Genomic DNA, 22,335 nt, shown 5'->3' on the forward strand with positions numbered 1-22,335 from the left:
AAAGGCCGTAAGACATGGAGAATAGAGGGCTGGACTTAGAATTGTGACGATGTAGGCTTTAATTCTGTCTGATACTAGCTGTGTGATCACAAGATACTTTTATGAGCCTCAATTTTCTTACTTGTAAAAGAAAAACACTTGTACCTGTTTCACAGAAAGTTATAAAATTCAAATGAGAAATGTATTGGAAAGGTTTTTGCAAACTTTGCTACCAAAAAATCAGATTTTAGTTTTGTTTTTAGTTACCAGTTTGGGGTTATTACTAATATTTCTTAAAACAACTTCTTAGGGTCCTAGTCCTAGGACCCTTTTTTGAGGGTCCATTCCTTTATCCTTAAATAAGATGATTCAGATAGCAGAGCCTGGTTTAGCCTTTAAATAGGAAAGAAAATTTTGCCAGTGGTTGACTTAGGACTGATAAAATGAAAAGATATCAATGACTGAATTGGACAGCCTGGGTCAAAATCTCAACTCTTTAACTAGTTGAGGAACTTTGGCCAAATGACAACTTCACGGGGCCTCAATTTGTTCATCTGTAATAAGAACAAGGTTGGACAGCTCTAAATCAGTCATGTTTGAATAAGATCAGACATTTGAGCTGGAAAGGATCCTATAGCTCTGCATTGGTGAAGGTGTAGCACATATACCCTGGCATGGGGAAGGGAAAGAGCTGCTCCACTCTCCCTCACCAGGCCTCTGGATATTTTTTGTATGCCCCACCACTCTGATCAGTAGTCCAATGCAAGCACATCCCCCCCTCTGTTCCCTGGGGTAATTTGGGGAGGGAGGGAGTCTCACAGCTTGAAGGTGCAGTTTGGACATGCCATCTCAAAGGCTCATCAGTGCTGCTATAATTAGTACTGCAATAAGTTACCATTAACCTACAGCATAGTCACAGTATCTTGGTCTCTGAATACTTCCAGTGATGGGGAACTAACTACTTAATTTCACAGTTGGAATAGTTCAGAAATCTTCACCCTGTAGCTTCTACCCACTGAATCAAAAGAATGTCAGAGCTGCAGGAGACCTGGGAAGTCATTCAGTTCAACATCTTCATTTTATAAGGGAAAAATGAAATTATTTTACCAAGGTCACATGACTGGGAGACTTGGGACTAAAAGTCAAATCTTACACCTGCTCTAGCAAGTCCCACTAATTTGGTTTTACTTCAGCTATTTGGAACAGCCAAAAAGTTGAGATTTATGTAGCTCCTTATGGTTTACAAAGTACTTTCCTGTATCTTTCTTATGGTCTTTTGGTTCTAAAGCAGAAGAGCAGTAAGGGCTAGGTAACTGAGGTTAAATGACTTGCCCAGGATCACACAGCTAGTTAGATTGAGGCCAAATTTGGACCTGAAACTCCCATCTCCTGGCCTGACGCTATCCACTGGGCCACCTAACTGCCCCTAACCCTAAATCTTTCCTGAACTAGGCACTCATATCTCCTATTAATGATAAAAGGATGAGTTGGCAGTGCATGGATGGTAGACTTTACCCAAGCCCTTTTACAACACGACTACCCTGCTCCCAGTACCTGACTCCTGGCCCTTCATTCCTGGACTCTTTCATTCCCTGGGTTCTTCTAGCTGTTCCTCCTGACATGGTTGGGCACCACAGGGAACTGAGATTAGCTCAGTTTGGCTCCAGACCTCCAAACTTGGGGCAGTGTGGGTGCAAAGGGCTAATAGTACAGGTGTCATTTGGCTGGGAGGCAGGAAAATTGGCCTTCAATCCCGAGGAGTCGCCCAACATGAGCTGGCTCACTTAGAGCCATAACTCGGGTGGTTTGGGGGGACTCATTTCAAAAAGTTGGCCTGAGGGGCCCTCTGGGGCCAGCTTGCTGGGTTCTTAGGACGCCCCAGCGCTGATCACCAGGGGCAGTCCGCCGGACTCTCGGGTGCTACAGCTGCAGGGTGGGAGGGCGAGGTCTCGAGGTCTCTAGGGCCGGTCTAGGCCTGGTGCCTCCGAGCGCAGCTGCGGCCAAACCAGGCCTCGGGCTTTGGCCACGTCAACCGACCCGAGGCAGGGTGTGTGCCGGTCCTCTAAACCCTCTAGGCAAGGCTCTGCGCATTTTGCTACCATGGTTGGAGCTCTCCTCCACCACCTACTGGCTTCCGCCTTCTTCACTCACCCTAGCCTAGCTTCCCCGGAGGTCTCAGGAGCAGTTAAGGCGTACGGCCATTAGAAACGCGAGGCACGTGAATCGAGCCTCCGTGCCCGATTGGCTTGCCCCGACAGAAAAGGGCGGGGTCAGGAAGGAAGGGGGCGGCTATTTCTGTGCCTGCTTCCTTCCGGTCGAGGCGTGAGGCACGCGGCCCGGCGAAAGGGAGAGGGAAGGAGGCAGGGGGCGGAGTCCAGTGTGAGTGACTGCTCGGCGGCCCTATTGGGCTCATCCCGACGGACCCTCCCGCCGCGCTCGATTACGCCCGAGGCGAAGCTTCGAGCTTGCTGCGGCTGCCGCGGGAGGAGGGCGCTCGGACCGCTGTGGGAACCGAGCGGGGCTGCACCATGGGCCGGCTGCTGTGCGCCGCCCTCCTGCTGGCCTGGGGTGAGTGTCCCGGGCCTACGGGCACGACGTCGGAGAGGCCGGAGCAGGAGGAGAAGGGGGGAAAAAAAGAGGGCGGGGGGGAGGGTCAGCCACAGACATAGAAATTGACACACGGTGCTGATGGACAGCACCCGGGTGAGAGAGGGGTGTGTGTGTGTGTGTGTGTGTGTGTGTGTGTGTGTGTGTGTGTGTGTGTGTGTGTGTGACACTGCCGTATGATATGTGTGCGCGGGCGTGGGCGCGTGTGTGAGACAGGGCGACAGAGACGTTGCTGTAAAGGGAATGTGTGTGTGTGAGACACTGGTGTACGCTGTGTGAGACAGACACTGCTGCGCTCTGTGTGTGAGACGCTGCTGGACAGCGTCCGTGTGACCTCTGTGTGTGTGTGTGACACCCTGCTATACAATCTGTGTGTGTGACACTGCTGTTCTATCTGTGTGTGTATGTGTGTGTGTGAGAAAGACACTAGTGTATGGTGTGTATGTAAGACTGCTTGCTCTACGATGCGTTGCCGATGAGTGTGACGATGCTGGACAGCTCCCGGGCGGCCTCACAACCGGTTGTGCAAGTGCTCCTGCCACAAGCCCTGCCGTACTGGTTTCTGGTTTGTCTCACTTGGCGTGTGTGTGCACAATTGTGGGGAGGAAGGGCGGAGAGTCTCACTGCTGGACAGAGCCCATGGGACTTCATGCAGGGGGTGTGTATGTGTGCTTGTTTGACAAGCAGTTTCTGCTGACTGATTCTCCTAAGACCCTCGCACAGTGATAGGTGTGCCTAAGTGTGTATGTGAGATGGGCACACTCCTAAGGCTTCATCCAAGCTGTGTGACAGACGCTGCTGGATTGCCTAACATAGGGATATTGCCTGTGTGACTATGGACAGCTTGGTGTGTGGGGACCCTGCTCGAGGGGGTGGGCTATGGATGTAGATGTGATGGAGACCGACATGCTTTGGAGGCACAGGCTATTTCATCCACGGTTAAACAGCTCCCTCGGGGCTTAACTCAAAGACACCAAGGGAAATAATCGCAAGTGAGAAACACACTGATGCTGCTGGACAGCTCCTAGTATAGCAGCCCTTCAAGGATATGGGGTGAATGAATGAGAATGAGACAGTGTGGCTTTTACACAAAGGAGTAAGAAATGGGATGTGTGACACAGTGACTTGTACATAGTAGGTGTGTATGATATGTGCTTAATAACCATTGATTTAAATGAATTGATAGACAATTCACATTCAGTTGCCATACAAATGTGTAGAAATATGTTGCAGTGAGTATTTGTGGTCATATGTAAAGTACCACTTTGATCTTACACTTATATGGAGCTTTACAGTTTTCAAAGTGTGCTCACACACATTATCTCACTTGCACCTCAGGACAACCACCTGAGAAAGGCAAAAAAAATATCTTTTTACAGATGAGAAAAATTAAATGTCTTGTTTATGGTCATATGGCTGGTCAGTATTTGAGCTGGAATGAGATCTCAGTTTTTCCTCAAATCTCTATCCACTGAGTGATAGTTCCCCTATGATTACTACACAAAGGTAAAAGCTGTATGTGTGCATGTGTTTGTATGATGGACACTGTTGGATCTTGTGGAGCTGCTACCAGAATAATTAGGAATGTGTGATTCTGTCTGTGAGGCAGACAATGCTGTATAGCCTGGTATGATTGTTATATGAGGATGTAATGGTGTGCTTATGTATGTCATAAATGATGAGGAATAATTATTTTAAGGTACTTGTTGCTCAAGTCCTTTATCTGTCCTGGTAGTGCCTGAAGATTGTTTCCCTGGATTATTCTATCAAGGATTTGCAGGAAAATGTCAAGCAGAATAGAATAACTCATTCTGTTTTCCCTTTGGATTCTATCATCCTATTTTAGTAGTAATGGTCTTTCACTACCCTATTTTGCAATCCTAAGATGGGCCCTCCTAAGGGAGCCGATATATTTGTCTGGGTATGTACAAAAAAGTGCTTAGAATGAACTGAATTTCAGAAACAATGAAAGGAAAACAAAATCAAAACAAAATAGCTATCTCAGGGTTAACTGGAACTAGGATCTGATTACTGGGACTTAATTTGGAATCTGGGAATGAGTTAGGTGATTTCTATTTGGCATACTTCCTCCCCTTTTCTGTTTTGGATGATTGATATTCAGCTCTCTTGGACTGATAACTAGAAGAAATCTGCATGAGATCATAGTATGATCAAAGATCTACAAGGGACAGATGCCATCCAGTTCACTCATACTTGCCCAAGGTCACAGAAAGTATCAGAGGCTGAATTTGAACCCAGGCCTCTGACTGTATCAATGTCCTTTCAGATGGCTTATTTTTCTCTACCCATTCTGCCAAGCATCATAAAGTAACAGAAAATAAAAAATGTATAGGGATAAAGAAAACTAACTATTCAGAGAGCAATCCTGAAATATCAAGCTGGGTGTGGCCTTAATTAAGGCAGATTAATTGTTACATTTGAAAGTAATTATGCTTAGAATGTTTAAGTTTGTGCTACTATTTTGGTGTAACCCTATTGTAGGCATATTCGAAGAGAAAGGACTCCCATCTAATTACCTAAATAATTACCTACTGTCAATGTCTTTGAAAATATCAAGGTTTATATAAAGGTAAAATAGTCATCATAGAAACAAAATCAACAAAGAAAGTAGGATGCTTCCTGAAGAACATCAGCTAAAACCTAGGGATAAAAAAATAGGAAAACATTCTTTTATACACACACACACACACACACACACACACACACACTCATCCACACTCATCCACACTCATCCAAAGCCCTTGGTTATTTCAACACATCCAAAAGAAATAGTAAAGAAAGCAGGGAAAGAAAGATGTGTTGCAGAGAAACTGACTCTCCTTACTTTACAGGTGAAGGAACTGGGTCAAGGAGGAAGTGACTGGCCTGAGCCCCAACCTGAGTCAAGAATGGAACAGAGACTAGTGCCCACGAGTCCTTCAGTTGCACTTTCTGTCCTGAATACTCTATACTGGACTTAATGACCATAAAAATAATGGAATTTTTAGAGTTGAAAACGCACTACTGAAATAGAAATCCTTGTCACAATATCCCTGAGAAATAGTCATTCTGTTTCCACATGACAACTTCTAGAGATGGGAAACCTAGTGGGTAGAGGCAGTCTATCCCACCTTTGGATAGCTCTAATTGTTAGGAAGCTTTGCTCTCATATTTAGCTGAAATCTATCTCTGTACTTTCCTGTCCCTACTTCTTGTTCTGCTTTCTAGGGCCAAGTAAAACAAATCAAGTCTTCTTTCACATGGAAACCCTTAAAGTATTTGAAGAGAGTTATATATATTGCCCTCTGATTTTATCTTCTTCAGTTAAAGGTCTTTAATTCCTTCAATGCTCATGTTTCATGACTTCTAATTTCTTCATTATCCTTGTGAACCATCTTATTATGTATCACAGTTTATCAATATCTTTCTTAAAATGTGTTATCCAGAACTGAATGCATACTCCCTATACCATTTAACCAAAGGAAATTACATTGGAGATATAAACTCTGTTCTAGACATTAGGGGGTTTGGAGTTTTTTTTTGGCCCCCACCTCACACTGTTAACCAGGATTGAGTTTTCAGGTCCTAAACTTTCCAGGTCTTTTTGGATGAAATGTCTTCTAACATCTTTATTTCAATGATATATATCTGTATAGTAGATTTTAAACAATTGCATTTATTTATTTTTAGTTTGAACTTCACAAATACCCAAGGAAAGAACATACATGTCTTCCTCATGGTAGAACAAAAAAAGAGGATTTTATGTGAAATGTATAGTTGAGTTTTTAAAGCTAGGTATGAGACTATGTTTGTTGCTTTTAATTTTATTAAATGAAATCTGTATTAGTTTGTCAAAATCTTCCTAGTGTCTGTTTCCATCATCCAGCATGTTATTTTTTCTTTCATCTACACATTGAATGAACATACCATCTATACCTTCACCTAAGTTATTAATAAGAATGTCAAATAGAACAGTGCCAAGAATATAGCACTCTGTCCTTGAACTAGTAATAGCCCTTTAGGTTGACCTCAATCCATTAATGTCTTTGGGTCTGGTTATTCAATCAACTCCTAATCTACCAAAATAAAAGATCTCTCACTTCACATATTTCTGTTTTTCAGCAAGGATATTATCAGAAAGATATTTTTGCCAAATGTCCAACCAGACTTCTTAGGAAGATGGAGAAACCAGTGACTCTTCATTCATCCATTCAGTCATTCCACAAACATTTATTGAATGCCTATTGTGTGCCAGGCCCCATGCTAGGAATTGAGGAAGACAAAAAAATAAAAAAACTGTTTATAATCTAATGGGAGAAATATGATCTGTATGTAAATAACTATGATATACTATATGGGTTCCTAAATTCCAAAAAATAGTTATAACAAAATGCTTTGGGATCTACTTAGGATGGAGAAATAACTTTGGACTGGTAATATTGCATGGAAGTCCTCTTGGAGAAGGCAAATACCTTCCAGAAATGTACTTGGAAGGGCAGGCAGTATAGATTCTATAGCATAATAATAATATTTCTATAATATCTATTTCCTATTAATATTTTAATTCCCTTGCCTTGACCTTCTCCTGGGAAGTTTGCCTAGTTTTTCCTTAAACAGGATAAAAACTATTTTCAAAATTTAACTAGCTCCTTGAATAAATGTTGAATTATTGATATAGCTTCTTGGTCATCCGACTATAAAACATCCAGGATATTAAGGACTAGAGCTTGTGACTATAGACTTTCAGCATGAACCACACTAGGAAGCCATGTTCATTTGAACCTATGCTTTATCCTGGATGAACATCTATCCCTTGTTCTGACTTGCCTCCTGACACGTCTAAGTAAATTTTTGCTAACTGCCAAATGGATTATAAGAGTCTAATTTCATTTCATTTTCACACCTAAACTACCAGAAAACTAGTCTGAATCAGATCCAGTCCATGCCAAATGGGTAGGTTTTCACTAAGTGGATATGGAAGGAAAAAGGAATTCAAGGAAGCAGGAACTAAGGTATATAAGCAAGGAAGTATGGTGTGCATTTGGAGCATGTGAAAGAGTCCCATTTTACTGGGCAGAAGGATTTGTCTAAAAGAGAAGTAGGGAGATGAAACTGGTAAAATTTAGATTAGGGAAAGATTGTACAGAGAATTAAGTGTCATGGCAAGGGTTTTGGACTTTATTCTATAGGTAAGTGGGTAGCCACTGACAGTTTTATTGTTTTTCCATTTGCACTTTTGTAGGCATTATGTATATATATATATATATATATATATATATATATATATATATATATATATATATATATATATATATATATAGTTTGTTGTTGTTGTTGTTGTTGTTTTTACTTTGCTTGCTTCACTCTCCTTCAATTGATTTGTCTGTTTGGTACCTTCATTTCTTATCTCACTCTTTTCTAAGCTTGATTCAATTTGATCTCCAACCTCATTCAGATAACTTTCTCCAAAGTTACCAATGTTCTCTTAATTGCCAAAGCTGATGACCTTTGCTTAGTCTTCATATTTCTTGACTTCTTTGCACCGTTTGACAAAGTTGATTACTTCCTAAATACTCTCCATTCCAGGTTTTCAGGACACTGTATTCTTTAACTTCTCCTCCTATTGGTGTGACTATTCCTTCTCAGATTCCTTTACTGGAGTATGTATATCTTTCTCATGAATCATACATGCGTCTCTCCAAGCTCTGTTCTGTGCCTCTTTCTTTTCATTCTATTCTATCTTGTTTAGTAATTTTATCAGGACGAAAGGTTGCAATTTTTATACAGATAATTCACAGATCTGAAGAGCTGGTCCTAGTGTCTTTTATGAGCTCCAGTCCTACATCACCAACTGCCCAATGAATACCTCAAACTGGATGTCCTGTAGTCATCTCAAACTCAATATATCCAAAACAGAACTCATACCTCCTCCTATTGTACTTCCATCTTATTATTGAGAGCATTAACATCTTTTTGGCTTGCCCACATTGGCAAACTAGGTAGCATATTTAACTACTCATACTCAATTTACATATCCAGTCTGTTGTCAAAGCTCGTCATTTATACCTTCGAAACATCTCTCATGTCCTTCCCTTTTTTCCACTTCCACAGCCACCAAGGGATGATGCTACCGTTTGTAGCAGGCCTTTTCTTATTCTCCAGTTGCTAGAGACTTTCCTTCTACGATCACCTCCTATCTGTTCTATGTGTATCTTAAATATAGCTATTTCTTTACACGTATTGAGGACAGAGATTTTGCTTTTTGCTTTCCTTTCCCCTAATGCTTAGGACATTATAAGTGCTTAAATAAATGTATATTGCCTGACAGAAACTACAAATTTTAAGTATTGCTTGCCTTTTAAAAAGTACATGTCAAATTTAACAAGGTAATGCTGACATAACCCTGTGTGTCTGTCCTGAGTTTCCTTCTATTCTCCTCTCTAAAATGATCTCACTAATGTCTTTTCTTGATTTTCTTGGGGACATTTTCAACCTCCTAGGCTCCCTCACAATTCTATCATCTCCAAAATGACAGATCTCCCTCATAACAAATAAGTATGAACAACAGAAACAATCTACACATTAAACATATAGGGAAACATATCTTATTCTGCATTTACCAAGACCCAGAAAGGTAAAGTGACTTCCCAAGAAAACACAAATTCAGGATGAACCCATACCCTCTGGCTCTAAATTAAATACTCTTTCTAACATATATATTTACATATACATATGTGTGGAGAGGGAGGGAGGAGAGAGAGAGAGAGAGAGAGAGAGAGAGAGAGAGAGAGAGAGAGAGAGAGAGAGAGAGAGAGAAGACTATAAAATCATTCAATATGTAGTTATTGCAAGCTTTTCCCCTTTGATATGTAACCTAGAGATTTAGCCACGATGATTTTCCTGGAGAAAAGAAAACTTTGTTGGAACTTGATTACAGTCTCCACATGCCTGAAAGAATGGGTGAGCTTTTTCTGGGTGGCTTCAGACAAAAGAACTAAGATAAAGAGGGGAAAGTTACAGGGTCATAATCTGGCTCAGCATAATGAAGAATACCACTGAGTTCATTTTACTTCTGTTTTATTGAACATAAGACTCCAGGTTGTACTTGCTTTGGTAAAGAAACGCTTCCATTTCTTTGTTTCTTTGTCCGTGCTGATAGATGTTCTACAAAAATAGTCTTAGCATTTAGGTGAATGGGGTAGTTGTGGTATTCATTCATTTTTATCTAGTGCCCTGGTACCTCTGGGAAGACTAGCATTAAAATGAGGGAGGGGGGAGAGGAGAGAGGAGAGAAATATATGGAGTATTTACTATGTACCAGAGAGGCAACTAGGTGGAGCAGTGAATAGAGCAGTGGACCTGGAGAAAGGAAGATTTGAGTTAAAATCATCACCCTGGCCAAGTCAATTCTGTTTTCCTTAGTTGTTGTAACTAAAATGGGGCTAATAATAGCACCTACCTTACAGAGTTGTTTGAGGATCAAATGAGATATTTGTAAAGAACTTAGCATAGTGCCTGGCCCATAACTGGCACTATATAAATACGTATTATCTTCCTTGTTCTCCTGCCAGGTATTCTGCCAAGTTTTGAGGGCATCAAAACAAGAAAACAAGACAATCTCTGCTTTCAGGAGCTTACATTCTAAAAGGGGAAGACATCAAGGGAAGCTGGAAGATTGAAGGTGGGGAGGAAAGGGAAGAAGGGGGAAGGAAAGGAAGATATCCATCTGGGGGACAAGGCAGAAATTTATCTCTGTTTCAGGGTGCTAAAATAGATTTTACTCTTCCTTTCTTTCTCTTCTAGTGGCTAGGATTAGATCAGAGATGTCTTAGCAGGGAAACTGTTGATAAGATATAGTTTGTGCCAGAAGGTATGTTCCAAAGGGATTTGAGGATCTTGATTCTGGCAAAAATGGAGGGTAAGGAGTATTTTATTTTATTTTTTAAAATTAATTTATTTAGTCAATTTAGAACATTATTCCTTGGTTACAAGAATCACATTATTTCCCTCCCTCCCTGCAGCTGACGTGCAATTTCATTGTGTATTACACATGTGTCCTTGATCAGAACCTATTTCCATGTTGTTGGAGTTTGCACTAGGATGTTCATTTAGAGTCTACATCCCCAGCCATATCCCTTTGATCCATGTATTCAAGAAGTTGTTTTTCTCCTGTGTTTTTACTCCCACAGTTTTTCCTCTGAATGTGGATAGTGTTTTTTCTCATAGATTGCTCCAAGTTGTTCAGGATCTCTGCACTGCCAATAATGGAGAAGTCCATTACATTCTACTGTACCACAGGTCTCTGTGTATGGTGTTCTCCTGGTTCTGCTCCTTTCATTCTGCATCAATTCCTGGAAGTCATTCCAATTTCCATGGAATTCCTCCAGTTCATTATTCTTTTTGACACACTAGTATTCTATCACTAACAGATACCACAATTTGTTCAGCCATTCCCCAATTGAAGGGCATCCCCATATTTTCCATTTTTTTTTGCCACCACAAAGAGCACAGCTATGAATATTCTTGTACAAGTCTTTATTCCTTATTATCTCTGGGGTACAAACCTGGCAATGCTATGGCTGGATCAAAGGGCAGACAGCCTTTCATCGCCTTTTGGGCATAGTTCCAAATAGCCCTCCAGAATGGTTGGATCAATTCACAACTCCACCAGCAATGCATTAATGTCCCAACTTTGCCACATCCCCTTGTAAGAAGCATTTTATAATGATCCATGAAGAGGACACAATATTATGTTTTCAGCTATGGCCCAAGTTAACTGCTAAGTATTCACACAGAGGGTTGTTTGGTTTCTCTCTTAAAAGAGGAAATGAGAGGAGACTTGAGAATTGCTTCTCCATTTTCCAGATTGTGAGAGAGAATAAAAAGTTATAAAATAAAAATGGAAAAAGGACTTTAAGGTAAACCCAGAGAAGAAAAAGGATTTGAAGAGGGAGAAAGTAATCCCTACCTGTACTAAAAGTTGGAGTGGAGCAATATTACAATGAAAAGTAAAAGAAGAAGAAGCTAAACATATATGTGTAATTATTTCTACAAAGGAAGGAAGTAGATACTCTGGGGTAGAGTAGGGGTGTGCTGGAGCCAGCTTAAACCAATTTATGATCAGATTGTTAAAATTTCAATGTGATGGGCAGCTAGGTGGTTCAGTGGATTGAGAGCCAGTCCTACAGACAGGAGGTTCAAATCTGCCTTGAACACCTTCTAGCTGTGACCCCTGGGCAAATCACTTAACCCCCATTTTCTAGCCCTTACCATTCTTCTGCCTTGTAACTAATACATAGTATTGATTCCAAGATGGAAGGTAAGAACTTAAAAAAAAATTCAGTTTCACTCAGAAATGAGCACACACTATGAATCAGGATTGGATTTATTGTTTTGTTGATTGTCTAGACTTAAGAAAAAAATTAGTTCCAATTAAAATTTAAAATACTTCATGGCTGCATTTTTTTGAGAACCAGCTGATAAATATCTACTAGTGTACTTTTAGAAGCAGGTCTATGTTAATCTGGCCTGGGACACTTTCTAGTTGTGTGACCCTGGGTAAATCACCTAATTTCAATTGTCTAGACCTTGTTGCTCTTCTGTCTTAGAAATGATCCCAAGGTAGAAGGTAAGGATTTAAAAAAAAAAGGAAGGTATATGTTTTTTTTTTACATGATGTTATAGATCCACAGGGGACATTTGGAGAGAGATCACCCAGTAAAGATTAAGGGAGAAAGAAATATATGGTTGTGATTAGTGACTCAAGCAGCTTTTGGTTAGCCTGCCATTAACTGATGTCTTCCATCTTCCCAGCTTTTACATCTAGGACATGATGGAAAGTTTCCCAAGACTTGTCTAACCAGGTGACTATTGCCCACTACCAGAAATTCAGGTGGGGACAATGGCTACTGACAGAAGGAATTTTGAACATATTTCTCAAGTTGATGAAGTATTTGGCCAGGCTCAGGCCTCAAGGGGCACAAGTGATATTTTCCCTATAGTTACCTGTTAAAGCCTGGGGCTTTGGGAAAGAAAGGCAGGTTTGGGAAGTAAATTGTTGGTTAAGAAGATGGGATCTGAGAACACAATTTTTAATCTCTATCACTGTTTAAACCAAAGGGTAATTGACTTTTGACTGGGGATGGAATTCACTCAGTGAGAGATGTTAAAATATAGTTGCCCGTATGTAGTATTTTGAATCTGATTTACAGGGTACTAAACTAAAATGGGAGGAAGGAGGTAAAAATGTGACATATATCAATCTAGATATCATAGAGTAGCAGCTATAATATGGGAAGAATAACAGTAGAAACATTTAGGTGTTTCAGAAAATTAACTCCAAGAATGGAGCCAGTTATAAAAACTGACAGCCTTGAATTTTTGGATACAAATGCAGGAAGTATGGGTGATCTGGAGATCTTAACCTAAAGATACAAGTTTGACCTCAGAGGTCCCACTGAGACAATCAGGCATTGTGTTATGTTCTGGAGATGAAAAGAAAAAGCAAGAACAGTACTTGCCCTCAAAGAATTGAGTTCTAATAGAAGAGACAGCATATTTAATTCGGTTAATTCAGAATATGCAAGATGAATATAGCATAGTCAGAAGTTAACCTTAGAAGAAAAAAGACCGTTAAATGAGATGGCACTAAGAGCAGTGAGAGAAGAAAGGTCTCACAGAAGATGTGGGGCTCAAGTTGAATCTTTTTTTTAAAAACTCTTACTTTGTTTTAGAATTAATATAAGTATTGGTTCCAAGGCAGAAGAGTGGTAAGGGCTAGGCAATGGGGGTTAACTAACTTGCCCAGGGTCACACAGCTAGGAAGTGTCTAAGGCCAGATTTGAGCCCAGGTCTTCTAGAACCCAGGCCTGGCACTCTATCGACTTAGCCACCTAGCTGCTCCACTTGAACTGAATATAAAAAGTCAGGGATTCTACAAAGTAGATGTGAGGAGGGAGAACATTCCAGGATTGGGGAACAGCCAGTGCCAAGTCCGGTGACATACAATGGAGTGCTGTGTGTGAGGAGCACTGAGCAGGGCAGTGTGGTTGGGTTATAGAGAGTGTAGAGAGGAACAGAATGTAAGGAGATTGGAAAGATGGCAAGGGCTCAAGCTTTGAAGAGCATTCAGTACCAAGGAGCTTTAAATTTGATCCTGAAAGTAACAGGGAGCCATAGAAGTTGACTGAGCAGCAAAATGATAAAGTCTATACTTTAATTTTAGGAAAATCACTTTGGCAACTGAATATAGAATGGTTTGGAGCAGTGATAAACTTAATCCAGGAAGACTTATTAAGAATGCAAGAGAAGGGCCAGCTAGGTAGCTCAGAGAATAGAGAGTCAGGCCTGGAGACAGAAGGTCCTGGGTTCAAATTTGGCGTCAGACCCTTCTTAGCTGTGTGATCCTGGGCAAATCACTAAACCTCCATTGCCCAGCCCATACCACTCTTCTACCTTGGAACCAATACTTAGTACCAATTCTTAGACAGAAGATAAGGGTTAAAAAAAGAGTAGAAGCCCCTATTGTGTATTAGGTTTAGGTTGCCTTGAAGTTATATCCCCATGCACATCATCATCCTCAGGTTATCTTTCAAGTGGCAAAGAGGACAGTGAGAAATTCCTAATCTGATTATGAGATTGGGAATGAACACAAAGGGTGACAAAAAGTGCATTTTAAAAAAATGATGTTGGTAAAACAAAGCAAGTTACAGAAGGCATCAGACTCCACTACTCCAAGTGTCAATGATAGCAAACCACAGTGAGAAGTGAGAACTACTTAACTCTTATTTTGTTTCTGTTTTTTCTGCTAAGGGGAATGATCTTTGGACTAAGATGAAATACAAATAAGGAAAAAGGAATTGAAACCCAATTTAAGTGAGGCGATAGGAAAGAATCTAATTGCCCTCAATGAGTAGCTAAAGAACTATGTTATAGGATACTGAAGCAACCAAATAATTTGATTGCTGATTCTAATCTTTTAGAGACTGTGAAGGAGTAGAGAGGTACTACAGGCCTGGAAAAAGACACATGTCCCAGTTTTCGAAAAAGGGGAGTGTAGAGACTATGAATTAGTCTAGTGAGCTTGATTTTAATTTTGAACAAGTTTCTAGAGTATATTTTTATTTTATTGTTTTTATTTTAATAACAAATTTCCAAATAAGTTTTCTGAAATTATATGATCCAAATTAACCCTCTTTTCTTCCTTCCCTACTCCCAGAGTTGGCAAGCAATTCAACCTGGGTTATATATGTACTATCATGAAAAACACATTTCTATATAATTCATTTTTGTAAATGAATAATCTTCTAAAACCAAAACACCAAAACATGCATAGGATATATATTTTAAAATGTTGATCTAATATTTAATTTTTATTAACCAGATGCAAAAATAATTTTTAACATTAATTTCCCAAAATTTTGAGTCTCCAATTCTCTCTCTCTCCCTTCCTTCCTCCCTCCCTCCATCCCATCCTCCCTCCCTTCATCCCATCCTCTCTCCCTCCTTTCCTCCTCCACTCACCAAGATGGCGAACAGTTTAATCTAGGCTATGCATATGCAATTATGCAAAACTTATTTCCATATTGGTTATTATGGGAGACGACTCAAAAAACACACAGACACACAAATAACTAAGAAATAGTATGTTTTGATATGCATTCAGACTCCATCAGTTCTTTCCCTGGAAGTGGATAGTGTTTTTCATCATGAGTCCTTTGGAATTGTCTCAGATCACTGCATTGCTAAGAATAGTTGAGTCATTTATAGTTGATCATCATACAATATTGCTGTTACTGTGTACAATATTCTCCCACTTCTGCTTTACTTCATTTTGCATCAGTTCATATAAGTTTTTCTAGAAGAGAAAAGGTTTTTTGTCATTTCTTATAGCACAGTAGTATTCTATTGCAATCATGTATCATAGCTTGTTTAGCCATTCCCCAACTGATGGACATCCACTCAGTTTCTAACTCTTCGCCACTACAAAAAGAGCTGCAATAAACATTTTTTAACAAATGGGTCTCTAGGCTATAATGAGATAATTTGTTCCATTTATAAATGAAGTATGTGATCATTAAATGACTGCTTGGCTTTGATGGGTCAAGTCACACTAACTAAAATTCTCTTTTTAATATAATTAGATCAGGGAAATGGTATGTATTCATTATACCTAGGTTTCAGCAAAATATTCAACAGTCTCTCATGATATTTTTTTAATGAATAAGAGGGAAAGACGCAAATTAGGTTATCTGACAGTTTAGATGGATTTGGACCTCATCGGGCCATTCCAAAAGAAGTCATTAAGACTTTGATATCATCCTGGAGGATGTCTCCAGTGGAGCACTTCAGGGATCTGTCTTTGTACCTGAGCTGGTGAACATTTTTATAAATGACTTAGATACTAAGTCAGATGAGACAAAGCTAGAAGGAATAGCTAACACATTGGATGACAGTCATACAGGATCCCAAAACAGTAAATTGGATAGCATCCATAGGAGAGAAGTTGGGATGGTGAAAGAGCCTTAAATTCATGCCCTATCAAGATAGGTTAGCCTAGAGAAAAAAAGTCTGAAAATATGGTGGCTGAGTTCAAGTATCTGAAGAGGTGTGGAAGCAGGGCTTGCCTTGTTCTCTTTGGCTCCAGAGGGCAATGTGTAGAAATTTCAAAGGAGTACATTTAGATTTGATGTTAGAAAAAAAAACAAAACTTTGTACCAATTTGAGTTTTCTAAAACTGGAATGGGCTGCCATAGGAGGATTCTAGTGGATTCCTCCTCATTACAGGTATTCAAAAAGGGTCTGGATAGCCACTTGCTGGCTATTTCATAAGGAGAATTCTTTTAATAAAATAATAGCTAGCATTTATATAGCACCAAATTTAGGGTAAGGCTATATAAACTGAGGCAAACAATGGTTAAGTGACTTGCCCTAGGTTACACAGCCAAGTGAATTCCTGAGGTAGGATTAGAATTCAGGTTCTCCTGAATCTGAGATCAACTAGATAATAATAATATTAATAACAACAACAAAAGTAATAATAAAAATGATAATAATAATAACAGCTAGCACTTATGTAGTCCTTTAAGGTTTATAAAGTGCTTTACAAATATGTCATTTTATCCTTATAGCAATCCTGTAATATAAGTACTATCATCCCCATTTTACAGATGGAGAACTGAGGTAGGCAGAAATTAAATGACTTTTTAAGTCACATGGTTTATTCAGTGTCTGAGGCCTGATATGAACTCAGCTCTTCTAATTCTAGGCCCAACATTCCATCCTATGCCATTAGTATAGGTATGGAATGGACTAGATTGCTAATAAGAGATCTTTCAACTCTAAAATTCTGTATTTTTATTTCTCTCAAAAGGGCTAGAATAATATACTTAATCAAAGTGGGAAGTTGATCAGAGAATCTCAGATCAACCAAGACCTTCCAACCTACATAACAAAATTACAGATTGTAAGGGGGCAGGTGACAGTGACAATGATGTATTAGGGATTTGCCTCTTTTAGATTTATTATATAAAGAGGGAAATTAGGAGTGGCTCATTTCTACCCTGTAAACAATCCATCTCTTGGACTTTGATGGGCCACTATAAAGGAAATATCATTGTTTATTCTTCATTTTTTAAGAGGACCAATGACATCATAAGGATGATATCTTGGCTCAGGTGTGACTTAGATTTCAGAGAGGCAGAGTTGCACAGAGTTGTCAACCTCACTCTCTCTTCCAGAATCATCAAAGTCTAGTGGTAAGACAAAAGTCATAATAACTGATGATGACCCTCGATGCAGTGGATAAATTTAATATCTTCATTGTCTGACTAAGCTCTAAGTGCTCTATAGTTCCTGCTATAGCCTCCTGTTGGAACAAATTGTTCTCATCTACCCATTCCACCGGAGAAGTCTTCACATGTTTGGGGTAGACATACACCTAAATCATCAGTGAGTCTGAGGTCTTTCAGGTACCCTGTCTGGTTTAGCCCATCTGTCCAGACACTTTTACCAGGGTGTGGTGTGGCCACTTCACATGTTATAGCTTCTTGGAGCCACAGGTGAAAGTTAAGTGCTAGGTAGAACTCAAAAGTGGATAAGCAAGCCCTTAGACTAGGTTTATTTTCCAAAGAAAGCAAAGAAAGAGGGAAAGGATCATATGTACAAAAGTAAACATATATTATTTATAGTAGTTATTTTTTATGATAAAGATTGGAAACTGAGGGAATATCTATCAATTGGGGAATTGCTAAACAAATTATGGTATAGGAAGATGATGGAATAATATTGTACTCTAAGAAATGATGAAAAGGATAATTTCAGAGAAACCTAGAAAATTTCAGTTCCTCAGTTGTAAAATGGGGATAATAATAGTACTTATCTCCCAGGATTTCTATAAGGGTAAAATGAAGTATTTGTAAAGTACTATGCAAATATTAAAGTACTATATATGAACTTATTAGACTAAAGGAGACAGAACCAGGAGAACAATTTATACAATAAAAAGAATATTGTAAAGCATGCAACTTTGAAAGATTTAAGAACTCTGATTATCAATCATGATTTGAGAGGAGCAGGCTCAGGGATTACAGTAGAATGACATACTTAGCAGAAACATTAATATAAAAAGAGAAAAGACATCAGGATATTGTAGTGCTGGAAGTGTAAATTTTACTTTGTCCATGTTTCCTCCTTACATGTGCCTTTCTAGTATTATGCTGTAGGGAGCTGCTCACTCTTCACAAATGCTCTGTGTATTTGTGGGAGAGTATCCTAAGTTAATAAGGGAAATGTTTTTTAACTATGTCCTTAGCATGTGATTTTAGTAATTGGTTTTGCCTTGACCTAATTGTGTCTTCTAGATGATCAAAATAACCAGTAGGGGCTCATGGACTTTAGTTTTAGAATAGCACAAAACCCAAAGAGGGCTTTAAATCTAGTAGTTCTTCCCTGGGGATCCAATTTTTGAGTGAGGATTGGCTCAGTACTCCAAAGGAGACACTCCAAATATAACGTTTTATGGAAAGAAATGTGTTTTATCCTTTCATTAAAAATGCCAACTTTACAAGTCAAAAGTGGGGAAAGTATGGACAGGGAATAATTTGTTTAAAATACGTTTTATTGAACTGCAAGTTCAATATAAGTTAATAATATGACATGGCAGCCACAAACACCAAAGTTATCCTTGGCTTCATTGATAGCCATAATGTCCATAACAAAGGAATTAAAGATCCACCCTCTTCTGAGCTTATTAAACCATACCTAGAATATTATATTCACTTCTGAGCACCTCACTTTATGAAAGACATTGACAATCTGCAAAGCTTGCAGAAGAAGGTTCCCAGAATGGTGAAGTAACTTCAGACTGTACCATTTGAGGATTAGTTGAAGGAACTAAGAAATATTTAGGCTAGAAAAGAGAACACATCTGCCTGTATGCTCAAATCCTTGCAGCCAAGAATGAGTGACCTTCAAGTTGCTAGATTCAGTGAAGGCAAGGAAATGATATAGTCTTTCAGTTTAAGAGAATGCAGCCAGGGAGAGGGGAACTATGTGGTCTAATTGCCAGGAGTTTCTGAACCCAAATTGTCTGGAAATATACCAAGAGTTCTTTAACACCAGCCTTTTGGATGGAGGAGAGATTTCCCGGGCAGTATGCTCCTGCCTCTTAGAAAGAGAAGAGAGGAGTGTCTGGGTAATGTCAGCCTTGACAAATTTGATTTTGGGGATCCAGAATTCTTGAGAGAGAAGGGGTATTAGTGAGTAGTACTGGCCTCTTGTATGGAAGAGAATTGTGTGTGCCCACATATTTACTCAATAGAGGAGTACCAAGGAGTTAAATGCATTATATGGTGGAGCAAAAGACCTGAACTGTTTGGATTATTGGGACAATTTAGGTCGATTAGGAAGTAGGCTGTCTCTTTAGCAACTTTAAGTTTCCTTTTCCTTAGGAATTCAGGGAGATGAAAAAAGTCAGCATCCCATGGTGCACTGGGGGGGGGGGTCCATTTCCTTTTCCTTAGGAATTCAGAGAGATGATGAAAGTAAATATTTTTCAATTTAATTCCTTACTCGAACAAAATTGACAGAGTTAGCAACTCCCTCATTCTAGTTCTACTTGTCAATGTGATTCCAATGGAGTTGGCCTTTCCTGATCTTCTAGCAAGGAAAACATTCTGATCTTTGAATTTAGCCCAGCAGCCTCAAGGATACCCATCTAGGTCATTTCTTTAGGTCTCTTTTTCTGGGCAGTCTATTGTTGATTGAATGATCCTTTATCCTTGGAAGACAAGGAAAGAGGAGATTTTATATTGTGTCTGTTTTTTGCTTCTTGAGCTCAGAGATCCTTATATAGATTTCCCATACAGATAGCAAATGGAGAGTGTGAGATACACTACTATTCACAAAGATAAATACCCATTCTCCCACCGGTAGACAAAGGAAGCCAACCTGATTAATGATGACAAAAGATTAGAATTCCGGGCATTGAGAGCTCATGGGAAAAGGCCAAATTCTGGCTTGCACCAGGTCTATTCCGAAAAGACAAGTCAGGTAGTTTGAAGATGAGGAAATAGCTCATTCTCTTATGAGATCAATTTACATCTTTCAGATTGACTTGTGTAATCAGTCTCCAGCTGTCACCTTTTATAGATGAGGACACTGGGGAAAAGAGGGGGTGAAGGACCTTACTGAAGATCACAGATAGTGGAAGAGGTACTCATGTAATTAAGCAGGCAAACACATTTGCTGTTCCATTCTTAACATGAATTAAAAAGCAAATAATTTTTAGGACCTTCCTAATATATACACTACATTGAATAAATTGCAAAATGAACCCGAGAGCTATTCATCAAGTATTACTGCAATTCTTTGTAAAGAAAATATTCAGTCTGGAAGCTTTCCTATTCTCTCCTACAGGACTGGATTATTTTCTTCACCCTAAGATACATTGACTTGTCTTTGAGTTAAAATACACTCCAAACTACCCTTTACTACTTCTCTTGGACTCCTCTATACTTGTGTGGGAGATTCTGATACTTGAATTATGGGTGCTCGACTAGGAAATGCTAGTTTGATTAGTGGTTTCTCTTTCCTCATACCTTTTAATTGTGGTCTGCACAAATCTGCAGCTAAAATTCAGAGCAAGTTGTAAAAAGTTACCTATTTAGCCATAGCCAAGATTAATAGCACTGGGGAGAGATGACTAAATGGGGTTGGTTCAAGATTCAATATTACTTCTTTCCTAACCTTCCCATACACACTATTTCCCAGGCCTTAAAAGCTCTCTCCCTCTCTGTCTCCCTCCTCAAAAGAGCTGAACACTCCTTTTTCAGGAATTCTCTAGCTCTGCCTAGAGATAAAAAGGAGGCTCAGCATCCCCCATATATAATGTAGGTCTCCCTATACTTCCCTCCAGCTCAACCCCCCCCCCCCAATTTTGTTGACAGCAGACTAAATTGATAAAAATCTTTATATACTTGTGTAAAGTTTGTGCTTAATTGATTTTTTCAGGCTAGATTCCTCCTTGTCTCTTCCAACCTCTTATGATCTCTTTTTATATTTGCAAAGGTGTGTCCCTGGGCATGTGCCTGATTGGGCTTGAGGAACCTGGTCACGAGGGGCTTACTTCAACCTCTCTGTTGGATCTCTTGCTGCCAAGTGGACTGGAATCCGTAGATCCAATTGAGCCAAGTGAGGCCATTGGACCAGTAGTTGGGTTGGGAGCCCCTGGCTCAGGCTTCACCAGTGAAGAGAATGAAGAATCTAGGATTTTGCAGCCACCACAGTATTTCTGGGAAGATGAGGGAGAGCTGAATGATTCCACCTTGGACCTAGGACCCACTGAAGGTAACTTCTCTCCAGAAATGCTAATTGAGTACTAACTCTGTGTATGGCATGGTTCCAGACAAGACTCCAAATGACTTACTTCCCTAAGGTTATTATAATCCACATTCCCTCTCCCGGTCTCCCCCAGCAAGTTTTTACTGTGTCAGTATTATTTCTAGGTCCTGCCCATCCTTGTGCACACTAAATGGTGAACCTTTTCCTCTACTTTTGAGAGTTAAGTCGTATCAGAGGCAAACACAGGAAACCTAATGTATTACCTTGATACAACCATTAGCTTACTTTCAGCCTAAGGGACCAATATAATGGCTTCCAAGGTCTGCTTGATTCTGTCCTCTTCCACTTCAAGGAATTTATTTTGCATGAAAAGTTCTGAGTTCATTCACAATTCCTTTAAACTCCTAATTAGGAAATTTCCTGCCAATTCGGTAGTGGTTGGACCCTGTGCCTCGCTTTAAATTTGCATTTTGCATTTACGTTTACTTTTTACATTTATATCTATCTACCTCTAGTTAACCTATAGTTTCTTGGTGATTGAGATAAAATTCAGTTTTTTAGAAATTTTTAGGTAACAAAGCAGCATATGATAGTGTTAGTGGGTTGGTGGGGAACCAGGGAAAGAGTTAACTTTATCTGGGGACTTCCCTCAGCCTGGGTCTTCTGCTCTGAGATGTCCTTAAAGCTAATATTCCTTGGCATCACCCTACTCTGGTACAGCTCAGAATGTGCTAAAAAGCCACAGATTCTCCAACTCTCAGATGAATGTGGCTCCAACTGGTTTGATAATTTATAGATGACCCTGAGTCATGGCCACGTTTCCTCAATCTATCCAAATACTATTCTTGTGCACCATCACTGCAGTTTGAAGAACTTTTCCACACTTAATCTAAGGCCAATAAATTGATT

The 22,335-nt window shown here is 39.6% G+C and overlaps 1 protein-coding gene across 1 annotated transcript in view; it reads left to right on the plus strand.

Moving 5' to 3' along the window:
• Positions 1-2,267: 2,267 nt before the first annotated feature.
• Positions 2,268-22,335, plus strand: part of PODXL2 (podocalyxin like 2) — a 42,059-nt gene continuing 21,991 nt past the window's right edge. Inside the window, exons 1-2 of the mRNA XM_001377938.5 lie at positions 2,268-2,547; positions 21,154-21,432. Of these exons, the coding sequence (XP_001377975.4) occupies positions 2,508-2,547; positions 21,154-21,432 (319 nt within the window). The 5' untranslated portion in view covers positions 2,268-2,507. The remainder of the gene's footprint in view (positions 2,548-21,153; positions 21,433-22,335) is intronic.

Source organism: Monodelphis domestica, chromosome 7, assembly GCF_027887165.1.
Source record: "Monodelphis domestica isolate mMonDom1 chromosome 7, mMonDom1.pri, whole genome shotgun sequence".
Classification (NCBI taxonomy): Eukaryota; Metazoa; Chordata; class Mammalia; order Didelphimorphia; family Didelphidae; genus Monodelphis; species Monodelphis domestica.